This window comes from Aotus nancymaae, unplaced genomic scaffold, assembly GCF_030222135.1.
Source record: "Aotus nancymaae isolate 86718 unplaced genomic scaffold, 86718_ANA_hifiasm-v0.15.2.pri h1tg000089l, whole genome shotgun sequence".
Taxonomy (NCBI): domain Eukaryota; kingdom Metazoa; phylum Chordata; class Mammalia; order Primates; family Aotidae; genus Aotus; species Aotus nancymaae.
In genome coordinates this window covers 5,168,978-5,181,160 of record NW_026988504.1, presented here as the reverse complement: position 1 = coordinate 5,181,160, position 12,183 = coordinate 5,168,978, and the positions used below count along the sequence as shown (strand labels likewise).

At 42.0% G+C, this 12,183-nt stretch overlaps 1 protein-coding gene across 12 annotated transcripts in view; it reads left to right on the top strand.

Moving 5' to 3' along the window:
• The window catches only part of TNRC6C (trinucleotide repeat containing adaptor 6C), a 139,148-nt gene that overhangs the window by 73,626 nt on the left and 53,339 nt on the right, over positions 1-12,183 (top strand). For 8 of the 12 annotated variants that reach the window (XM_064369392.1, XM_012453620.3, XM_012453624.3 and 5 more), the window contains exon 5: positions 8,344-10,950. In XM_064369392.1, the coding sequence (XP_064225462.1) occupies positions 8,344-10,950 (2,607 nt within the window). The remainder of the gene's footprint in view (positions 1-8,343; positions 10,951-12,183) is intronic. The other 4 variants (XM_064369393.1, XM_012453617.3, XM_012453619.3 and 1 more) reach the window with 1 other exon arrangement.

Here is a 12,183-nt window from a genome sequence, read left to right as displayed (position 1 = left end):
ATTCAGATTGGATAAAATGGCGTCTTGGAAAAGAGCTGCTTGCTAAAGATGTACTGTATTGAGCAGAGACTTGCCCATGGCATTACCTACTGTGGTTTCTCTCTGCTGGGCTGGCACAGGCAGCCCCTCCCAAATTAGGAAGCAAGCTTCTTTTGCCCCCAGTTTCCTTTATTTAATAGACTCTTAACCTTCAGGAAGCAATCTCATTTTACTGCCGTTTTGAAGAAAAACACAAGGCAAAAGCTTATTCTTTTGGACACTTTTCATGTTTCCAATAAATCTTGTACTCTGTTCTGCATTTCATAATTCCTCGTATTTATAGTAGTTGACAGATGAAATGTTTGGGAGTCTGTCCAGAATGGAATTTTGAATTCAAAGTACTTTCTCCCTGAGATCTTCACTCCCAGTGAATGCAGTAGAGGGGGAGGCATCTTTGGTTTTGAAAAGCTGAAAGCAGTTGTAGCATTTATCCTGCCCCTGAAAACCAAGCAGCGAAGGGTTTGGTATCAGTAAGCCTTAGTAAACATATATTGTCGACTGTTGAAAGCATTGAGAATTCGTTTTTATAATATATATTGTATTATTTCAGTTAAAAGGACTGTGATGATAAAGAATGAACGCATTTACTCTTTGTCAGTGTCAGGACCAGTTCAGTGTTCTGCACACCTCTGAGTAAATCTTGTCCACACTTTCCTATCTGATTAATCTGATACCTAATTAAAATTTTGCTTTCTGTAGCTTTTGGAAGCTCTTCCTTAAATACTTTTCTGGGAAAATTTTATCTTTATATGGTGACATTTTGAAATTTAAAGACAAAGGAAAGCTTCTCTCTTTCAACCATGCTATTATGTAATCCTTTTTAATTTAATCACTTAAGACAGTTATGTTGCTTAGATTTTTATAGACACCTATTTATAGGCTGTGTAAACCACTTAAACAGCAGAAGAAAATAGAATTTATACAGGAGCTTCCATTCTTTTTTCTTTTTAAGGCTTTTTTTAGGGGAAAAATTATTTGATAATAGAATGGTGTGGTGGGAAAAATACTAATTGTATTCTGAAAACTCAGATTTCAGTTCATTCCTTACTGCTTATGAGTTACAAACCCGGGCCACTTCCCGTGGCCTCTCTGAGCCTGTTTCTTCATCTGTAAAACTGACATTGTTTGTAAGGTTCAGTTAAGCCAATATGTATGGAAATACTTCAGACTCCAAAGTGGTATAAGGTATATGATGTCTTATGAATATGAGGACTTTCATTTGTAAACTCTCTTCAGACTTGCTGTGTTCAGGTGTGTAGATTTTATTTTAGCCTTTGAAAGCTCATGTGCTGAACAGGAGAGTCTCGAATACCTGTAAGAGAATTTAATCTTGGTTCATTTCAGAATTTTTATTCATTTCAAGATGGCTGCTCATAAAAGTCAGTCATTTCATAAATTTTTTTTTAACCAAGTTTAATCTTCTAGACTACATTTTCATTTTGAAAATAAATCCTAGTATTCTGATTAAAAGAATATGGTGGTGGTGGTGGTGGTGGTGGTGGTGGTGAGGAGGAAGAGGAGACATTCAGAGATTTGATAGAATAGAACTAAAAGCGTATTTTAATTAGCTCAATATGCAATACAGTCCCTGGCTTGGGGGGTTTGTATTTATAATTTTTAGAGAGATCCCCAAGCCTACCCTTCAAAAGAGAGCTTGTAAGTGGTAGGTACTTTTTTTTCCCACGAACCTGCATTGAATTTTCAATAAAATTAATTTTGGGGGAGCCAGGTCATTTGATGAGATGGAAAAACCAAGAAGTAAGGAGCAAGAGAGCAGCTAAAATACGAAAAAGAAAAAAGAATAGCAATATGTCTCATAATGGTAGCCAAACATGGAATGTCAGCAGCTGCAGCCTGAAACTTCAGTGGGCTGGGCGCACTCCCCGCTCCTCTCCTGTGACAGAAGATGTGCCAGCCACAAGGTGGCCTGAGGCCACTGCTTATCCCAGGAGGCACAAGGAGGCTACGGAGGTGGGAGAAGAGTGACGGTTGGTTGGTTGGTTGGTTGGTTTCTTTTTAAGTAAAATAGCATTGTTCCAAATTGACTTATATGGTAAAACTTAAATTTTTTATATATTTTTTTATTTTTGTGGGTACATAGAAGGTATATATATATGTATTTTTATGGGTTACAGGAGATAATTTTGATAGAGGTATGCAATGTGTAATAATCACATCAGGATAAATGGGGTATGCATCACCTCAAGCATTTATCTATTGTGTTACAAATAATTCCATTATACTCTTTTATATATTTTTAATGTACAGTGAAATTATTTTTAGCTATAGTCAGCCTGTTACACTAGTAATTACTGGGTCTTATTCTTTCTGATTATTTGTTGTACCCACTAATCATCTCCACTTCTCCCCACCCCTCACTCCCCGACTGCCCTTCCCAGCCTCTGGGAACTGTCCTTCTACTCGATCTCCGTTTAGCTCCCACAAATAAGTGAGAACATGCAAAGCTTGTCTTCCTGTGCCTGGCTTATTTTAATTAACATAATGACCTCCAGTTCCATCTATGTTGTTGCAAATGACAGGATCTTATTCTTTTTATGGCTGAATAGTATTCCATTGTGCCATGTTTTCTTTGTTCATCTGTTTATGGACACGTAAGTTGCTTCCAAATCTTGGTTGTTGTGAGTAGTGCTGCAGAAACGTCGAAGCTCTCTCTTCAGTGTACTGATTTCCTTTCTTTTGGGTATATACCTAGGAGTGAGGCAGTATAACTTATTACCAAAGGCAGCACTATGTTTTCAACATAGATTCATGGTCTCAGTTGTAATTTTTTCCTCACTAAAAAATATTTTGAACTGTCAGTTCCTCTTGTACTAATTTTTCTGAATGGATAACCCAGTGTCTTTGCAAATAACTTCAGTTGGGTTGGTTGCTAGTCAACATAGCAACCTAAGCTTAATCTTAACATTACCTTCAAGACTGAAAATTTAAGCATCATTTATATTACTAGCAAACTGCTTTCAAGTATTGATAAAAATTATTAATTCATTCCTTCAGTAGATGTTTATTTACTGCTGCTTCTCTGTCAGATACTCTGCTGAACACTGGCAATAAAAAAAATAGGACCAAAATAGTCACCCCTTGCCTTCATGGTGTTTACAGCCTAGAGGGAGAACCAGCCAGTCACATGATAACTCACACTAGGACGTATGCTCCATGAGAGAAAGAAGTCGTTGGTCTTGCTATGGCTGTGTCCCCGGCACTGTAGCTGCACATAGGAGGCACTCAATCATAGTTACAGTGTCAATCGGGTTGGCAAGCTCTGGGCCCATGAGCCACATCTAGCCCATCACCTATTTTTGTAAATAAAGTTTTGTTGGCATATAGCCACACTTATTCTGGTTTTGTTCCATAGTGGCAGAACTGAGTAGCTGTGACAGAGACTATATGGGCCCCAAAGCCTAAAGTAGTTTGGCTCTCAGGCCCTTGGCAGAAATTGTTGGCCACCTGGTTGGTCTAAGTGACTTGAAAGGAAGACTGTTACAATGAATGTTATGAGCAAGGCCTGACTGGGGAAGGAAAACTTCCCAAATTAAGTGTCCATGGATTTGAGATAGGAAAAAAGATAGACATTGAGCCCAGGCAGGGGATGGCACCTTTAACAGCCCTATCTTTGGGAGGGCAGGACACAGATGGTACCTCAAGGAACTGGCTGGAGCACAGAGCAAGGGAAAGAATGATGTGAATGGCCTAAAAAGAGAACCAGCCATTGGTGATTCACTGGGCATTGATTTGGAAAAGAGCACTATACACAGCGTTGAGCATGTTATTAGGGATGGGGCAGGAGGGAGCATGTGAAGAGACTATTGGAAAGTTATTTACAGTAATCCAGTCAAGACATGAGGGTGCTTGGATAGGGACATTCAGAGGGAAGTTTTGTTTCTTGTGTTTTAATGGAAAAGTTTCTAGAAATACACAGTATGTAAACTCAATAGGCATGACTTCATCCTTATGGCATTCTATATGGCCATCCTATGGCACTTCAGCTATTGCAGATGGATTTTGGCCCTTGTAAAACTGACTTTGCTTCCTACCAGCATTGCCCCATTGGTGGTTCCTTTGCTGTGGCATAGTTGAGATCTATACCTCAAAGCCTGGGAAGGTCTGAGTAGGAGGCGTTATCATTGTGGTGGAAGTGGTTCCCTCAGAAGACAGACAGACATGCTTGTTCAAAGCAATCTGGGCTGTGCAAGTGCAGCTAATTGATGACTTTAGCTAGAACTCAGATTGTAGCACTATGCATTTATGGTTTTGTTTGCCTAGGAAACATATATTGTTTGCCTATATGTGGCAAGCATTTTGAATGGAAAACAAAAGATATTTGCCATGCCCTCAAGAAACTCACCTTCAGAAATTAGACACAGGCTGGGCGCAGTGGCTCATGCCTGTAATCCCAGCACTTTGGGAGGCTGAGGCAAGTGGATCATGAGGTCAGGAGTTCAAGACCACCCTGACCAACATGGTGAAACCCTGTCTCTACTAAAAATACAAAAAATTGGCCAGGTATGGTGGCACATGCCTATAATCCCAGCTCCTCAGGAGGCTGAGGCAGGAGAATCACTTGAACCGGAAAGGTGGAAGTTGTGGTGAGCAGAGATCATGGCATTGCACTCCAGCCTGGGTGACAGAGCAAGACTCTTTCTCAAAATGAAAAAAAAAGGAGACAATTCAGGGAGCAGATGGGTTTTTAATAAGACTTCTGTGCCACCTCATTTGTATCACATTTAAGCATGAAAATTGAAAACTTTAAAAATATTTTTTAAATAGAAAGTATACAGAAAATAATATAACTGCATTCACAGTAGAGATTTAACATAATATGATGTCATATTTGCTTCAGAGCTCTTTATTTTAGAAATGTTATAGGTGTCCCCATCCCACCTACAGAGGGAACCACAGTTCACAGATTGTTGTGTTGTGTCACTTTCATCTAGAGTATGACGTTAAAGTGCATTTCTTGATTGCTAATAAGGTTGATTATTGTTTCATATATGTTAGTGGCTATATGAGTTTTCTCTTTTCTGAATTGCCTGTTCCTATCCTTTTCCCATTTCTGGTTGGGTTGTTGGCCTTTTTCTTACTGATTTTTAGGATTTTTTTCTTTTCTTTTGAGATGGAGTCTCGTTCTGTTGCCCAGGCTGGAATGCAGTGGAGCGATCTCAGCTCACTGCAACCTCTGCCTCCCTGGTTCAAGCAATTCTTCTGCCTCAGCCTCCCAAGTAGCTGGGATTACAGGCACATGCCACCATGTCTGGCTAATTTTTGTATTTTTTATGCTATATAAAGAAAAAGAAAAATGAAATCATAACTGTCAGGCTAAGTCTCTTTTCTTTTTCTTTTTCTTTTTCTTTTTTTTTTGAGATGGAATTTTGCTCTGTCACCCAGGCTGGAGTGCAGTGGCGTGATCTCGCCTCACTGCAACCTCTAGCTCCCAGATTCAAGTGATTCTCCTGCCTCAGCCTCCTCAGTAGCTGGGGTTACAGGCATGCACCACCACACCCAGCTAATTTTTGTATTTTTAGTAGAGACGGGGTTGGCCAGGCTGATCTCGAACTCCTGACCTCCAGAGATCCACCCCTCGGCCTCCCAAAGTGCTGGGATTACAGGCGAGAGCCACAATGCCCAGCCAGGAATTCTTTAATCTGATAACCATACATTATCTGTTGTATCTTCTCCCTGCCTGTGACCTGTGGCTTGTTTTTTTAGTTTCCATTATGTGATATCTTTTGTTATATAGATGTTTTTAATGTTAGCATAGTTGAATTTATCACCCGTTTATGTCTTACGTATTTCATGTCTTCTATAAGAAGATACAATGTCCAAGATCATAGAGATGGTCTCCTATATTTCCTTAATAAGCTTTAAGAAGTTTCGCTTTTCCTAATTAGATCTTTATCTAGAATGTGTTTTTGTATATTATATAAGGGATCTACTTTCATTTCATGTGGCTAGACTGTTGTCTCACAGCATTTATTAGCCACCAGCTTGTAATGCTCTGCTTCTTTCAAACCTGTCATATAACTGAGTGTGAACCTGTCAAACTGGGGGCTGAGCAATCCTCAAGTCCTCAAAGCAGACCATTAACAAAGGGCAGATTCTTTCACAATGTGACTATTGTGCAGTGGAACCTACAATACTGTGTATTCAAATGGCACCTCACATATGGAAAAGAATACATTGTCAGCCAGGTTGTTAACCTCCTGCTTTCTGGGTGTGGGTTGTAGTGAGTGCTGTCCTAGTCAGGAGGCAGTCTGCCTTATGGCACAACCTGTCCCTGAGGGAAGTCAAACAGATGGTAAAATGAAATGTGGCAATATTTGCTGGCAACAAGCCATAATCTTAGTGTGTTAACTTCATTTTATTTTCTGTGTTAAATGAGGAATGGCTCGTTTATCTCTTTAGTTAGTTATTATATTAGTTTTTAAAGTATGTTCGAAACCAGATTGTCATAAACCAGGGTTATAGAGCCAACCCCTAATATTTGGCAGTGAGAAGAACCTAGTCATTTTGTAACAGTTTCAATATTTAAAGTTTTCTGTTGGCTGGGCACAATAGCTCACGCCTGTAATCCCAGCTGGGAAGCCATTGCAGGCGGATCACCTGAGCTCAGGAGTTCCAGACCAGCCTGCCCAACTTGGTAAAACCCCATCTCTACTAAAAATACAAAAAAAATTAACCAGGTGTGGTGGCACACACCTGTAATCCCAGCTACTCTGGAGGCTGAGGCAGGAGAATCTCTTGAACCCAGGAGGTAGAGGTTGTAGTGAGCAGAGATTAGGCCACTGCACCCCAGCCTAGGTGACAGAGCAAGACTGTCTCAAAAAATAATAATAATAAATTTCTGTTGCCTGTCTTCATTTTCCTTTGTAGTTTTCACCTGGAATTATGTAACTACCTTGAAATCACCTAGAGCGTCATTCTAAAATCATTACATTGCTCTTAAATCGGGCAATAAAAATCTCTCTTATGTCGATATTAGCTTTAGTATGGTCTTTGTAATGATAATGATAATTGTTTATATGTATACTTTTTTCCTTTAGCTCTATCAAACTTTAAAAGAGAATTTATTTGGCAAATTCATGTTCTAACCATCCATAATATTTTTCTTGTTAAAATAAATTTGAAGAGAACATAATTAAAAGATTCTAAAAGATAAGAAAATGTTTTATTGCAATTTAATTGTATATTATAGTATTTAAAGAAACTCACCTGAGATTTCTGAATTATATATGTGAGTTGTTTGTTTAGGTTAAATTTTTTTAACATTTCTTTTACTTTATTTTTGATTGATAGATACTTTCAAAGTCTGCCGAAAAGTTGATTGGAATATAAGTTTGATTGCAATGTTGGAAATACTCAAATAATTATTAAAGTCATAAGAAGTAATATGAAGATCCCAAACAGTGGATTCTTTAAAAGGACCCAAAGAGTTATGTAAATACTATAAGAAGATAGCATATAAAGTTATTCTAGGGATCTCCAAAGAAATGGCTCTAAAGAAATAGAAAACAAGGATAGAGGGAATCCTTGGACACCCAAAAGATACCACCTGTAGGGCTGAGATTCTTTTTCTTTCTTCTTTTTTCTTTTTTTTTAGCCATGTCCTTGAGTTGCAGATTTTTTAAATTAATGCACAGGAGACAATGATAAACTAAATTGCAGATAAGATCAGATAAAGTAGCATAAATCTAATTAAACATTTCTGATCCTTAGTATTCTTGATAAATATAAGAGTATTTTCTCATATGTCTTGTCTCCCTTTCCTTCCGTCACCACTTCCCCCACCCCAAATATTGGTTCTGTTATGATTTCTGCAGTGCAATTTATAATTTGTTTCTGCTGAAAGCCATGTTCTGCCTCTGTATAATACTGTAATTAGAGGTCTTAAAGAGAACTACAAGTTTTGTTCAAAACTCCATATGAACTTACTGTCATTGCCAGCGTTTCGCAGTCTCTGTGTTTATAGGAGTTGCAAAGTCACGTGTCTTTCAGGCTCCCTTTCCTACAGATGCTTTCAGAGATCCTTATGTGCTAATGTGCATTGTGAGTATTCTCCAAGGGGAATAATAGTATGGTGTAGTGGTAGGAATTGATATAATTTTAGAAACATTAACGCTTTTTAAAATGGAGGAAGACAAATAGCTTTTTTCTTTAAGTCATTTTTTAGTGTTTGTCATTCAGATTTGAAGACTTGAAATAAAGAGCTTCCCCAAAGACTAGTTAACAGTTGATTCATTGACAAATCGGTAGAAAATCTAATTTTGAATTTTGTTTCATCTTTTTCAGATCTCAGTCATAGTGGATTGGCAGATCATTATGAAAATTCCCACTGGGGACAGCAGCCTACTTACAGAAGCGAAGCCAACTGCAGCTGGGATAAAGTGATAATAGATAGGACTGACAAGGAGGCGTGGCCTTCCATCACAGGAACAGAGACTGAATCTGCCTCAGAATGTACTACAGACACTGACTCTGCCTCCAACTGTGGCTCAGAGAACAGTAGCATGGCTACAGGGAGTGCCCAGGGCAACTTCACTGGACATACCAAGAAGACAAATGGCAATAATGGCACCAATGGCGCACTCGTCCAAAGCCCTTCTAATCAGAGTGCCCTTGGAGCAGGAGGAGCGAACAGTAATGGAAGTGCAGCCAGAGTGTGGGGTGTAGCCACAGGCTCCAGCTCTGGCCTGGCTCACTGCTCTATCAGTGGTGGGGATGGAAAAATGGACACCATGATTGGAGATGGGAGAAGTCAGAATTGCTGGGGTGCTTCCAACTCCAATGCTGGCATTAATCTTAACCTTAATCCTAATGCCAACCCAGCTGCCTGGCCTGTACTTGGACATGAAGGAACCGTGGCAACAGGCAGCCCTTCCAGTATTTGCAGTCCAGTCAGTGCCATAGGTCAAAATATGGGCAACCAGAACGGGAACCCAACAGGCACTTTAGGTGCTTGGGGAAACTTGCTGCCGCAAGAGAGCACAGAACCACAAACGTCCACTTCTCAGAATGTGTCTTTCAGCGTACAACCTCAGAACCTTAACACTGATGGACCAAATAACACTAACCCCATGAACTCTTCACCCAACCCTATCAATGCAATGCAGACAAATGGACTGCCAAACTGGGGCATGGCTGTTGGTATGGGGGCCATCATCCCACCCCACCTGCAAGGCCTTCCTGGTGCTAATGGATCATCAGTTTCTCAAGTCAGTGGGGGCAGTGCTGAAGGAATAAGCAATTCTGTGTGGGGATTGTCCCCAGGTAACCCTGCCACAGGAAATGGCAATTCTGGGTTCAGTCAGGGGAATGGAGACACTGTGAACTCAGCATTAAGTGCTAAACAAAATGGATCCAGCAGTGCTGTGCAAAAGGAAGGAAATGGAGGAAATGCTTGGGATTCAGGACCTCCTGCTGGTCCTGGAATACTTGCTTGGGGAAGGGGCAGTGGCAACAATGGCGTTGGTAATATCCATTCAGGAGCTTGGGGCCACCCCAGCCGAAGCACCTCTAATGGTGTGAATGGAGAATGGGGAAAGCCCCCAAACCAGCATTCCAATAGTGACATCAGTGGGAAAGGATCAACAGGGTGGGAAAGTCCTAGTGCCACCAGCCAGAACCCTACTGTGCAGCCTAGCGGTGAACACATGAACTCCTGGGCCAAAGCTGCATCTTCTGGAACTACAGCAAGTGAAGGAAGTAGTGATGGTTCTGGCAACCACAATGAAGGAAGCACTGGGAGGGAAGGAACAGGAGAAGGCCGAAGGCGAGATAAAGGGATTATAGACCAAGGGCATATCCAGTTGCCAAGGAATGATCTTGACCCAAGAGTTCTGTCTAATACTGGTTGGGGACAGACTCCCGTAAAGCAAAACACTGCCTGGGAATTTGAAGAATCCCCTAGGTCTGAAAGGAAAAATGACAATGGGACAGAGGCCTGGGGTTGTGCAGCTACTCAGCCTTCAAACTCAGGGGGGAAGAACGAAGGGTCCATCATGAACAGTACAAATACCTCTTCAGTATCTGGGTGGGTCAATGCGCCACCTGCCGCTGTGCCAGCAAACACAGGTTGGGGAGATGGTAACAACAAAGCGCCAAGTGGCCCGGGGGTTTGGGGGGACTCGATAAGCTCTACTGCTGTTAGTGCTGCTGCTGCCAAGAGCGGCCATGCTTGGAGTGGGGCTGCAAATCAGGAGGACAAGTCACCCACCTGGGGTGAGCCTCCAAAGCCCAAATCCCAACACTGGGGAGATGGACAAAGATCAAATCCAGCCTGGAGTGCAGCAGGGGGAGACTGGGCAGATTCATCGTCTGTCCTGGCACACTTGGGGGATGGGAAAAAAAATGGATCTGGATGGGATGCTGATAGTAATAGATCAGGGTCTGCTTGGAATGACACCACGAGATCTGGGACCAGCGGCTGGGGCGGCAGCACAAATACAAAGGTCAATCCAGGTACAAACTGGGGGGAGACTTTAAAACCTGGCCCTCAACAAAACTGGGCTAACAAACCCCAAGACAACAATGTGAGTAACTGGGGAGGAGCTGCTTCTGTGAAACAGACAGGGACAGGGTGGATCGGGGGGCCAGTACCAGTCAAACAGAAGGACAGCAGCGAGGCAACTGGCTGGGAAGAACCCTCTCCACCGTCCATTCGCCGCAAAATGGAAATTGATGATGGTACCTCAGCTTGGGGGGACCCAAGCAACTATAACAATAAAACTGTAAACATGTGGGATAGAAACAACCCGGTCATCCAGAGCAGTACCACGACCAATACCACCACCACCACCACTACCACGAGCAACACCACACACAGGGTGGAGACACCGCCACCGCACCAGGCCAGTACTCAGCTGAATCGATCACCATTGCTCGGTCCAGGTATGAAAGGTATTGAATATTTCTTCACGATTAAAAAAATACCGTATTCTTATTATATATTCATGAATACTCTTGAATAGTGTTTTTATAGCAAATAGCATTAAAATAATTTAAATTCCTATCACCCTACAATATTTAAAGAGTATCCAGTGAGAGCAAGCAAAGCAGCATCCTCTGGTAGTTTTCTATCCAAGAAAAAAAATACATTAAGCATATTCAGTAGGACATCAAATGAATTGGTGGTGGTGGTGGTGGCCTAGGGTGGAGACAGAGATGGATTTGAAAGCAATGACAGTGTATGACCGCAAGATTTTGTAACCATTTGGATTCAGGAGCAAAGAAGAAGATGAGATAGACACAGTTCAGAGCTTGGGCAAGTTGGTAGATGACTGTGCCAATTCACCAACATGCCCATGAGCACAGCAGTAGGCACAGAGCCTGATGTGTCCAGTGGAAATGATAAAAAGTGCCAGATATGGAAGGCCAGTTCTCAGCCAGAGGGACAAAGTCCAGAGTAGAGAGATTTAAGGTGGCAGAGTCATAAGCATGTTTCAAAGCTGTTAGAAAGAAACAAGTAGAGATGAGAATGGGTGAAGAGGGAGGAGATCCCTGCGTCCAGTAGGAAAAGGGCACTTCATCCATCTTGTGAAGCAAGGAGCTGGAAAGAGTGCTGCACAGGTGGGCCAGGCTGTCATGGCCAGAGGGTCACGGCCACCTTCTGGGGTTCTTTTTTCTCTGGGAGTGTGGTGAATACCAGCCCAGAGGGGAAAAGGGCTGGCTAGGAACAGCGGCATGAGTAGAGGGGGAGCATGCATTAGCCCATGTAGAGAACAGGAACAGCGAACTGACTGGGGCCCTTGGAAGGTTCCTAGGCAATGTCAGGGCCCAGAGATCACCATACACAGTGAATTTATGAGGGCCTACCATGTGCTAGGCTGTGCTTTAGTAGCTGGGGAAACTGCAGGGAGCAAAACAGTCAAAACCCTGGCATGGTAGGGTGTAGATGTAGGGAGGGAGTCAAACAGCACGTGAATTAAAGCATATACTTAGTATCGGGCAGTGATGGCGCAAGGGAGGAAACAGCCCAGGAGGTCTGCACGCTGGGGGCCAATGGAATTGCGGGGTCACCATCTTGTGTAGGGTAGCCTGGGCATTTGGGTACCTTTTTGGTATTCATCATAAGCATTCAACAGGAGAATGTCCTGTTTGCTGTATTAATTCAAATATGATTGCCCTACAGGA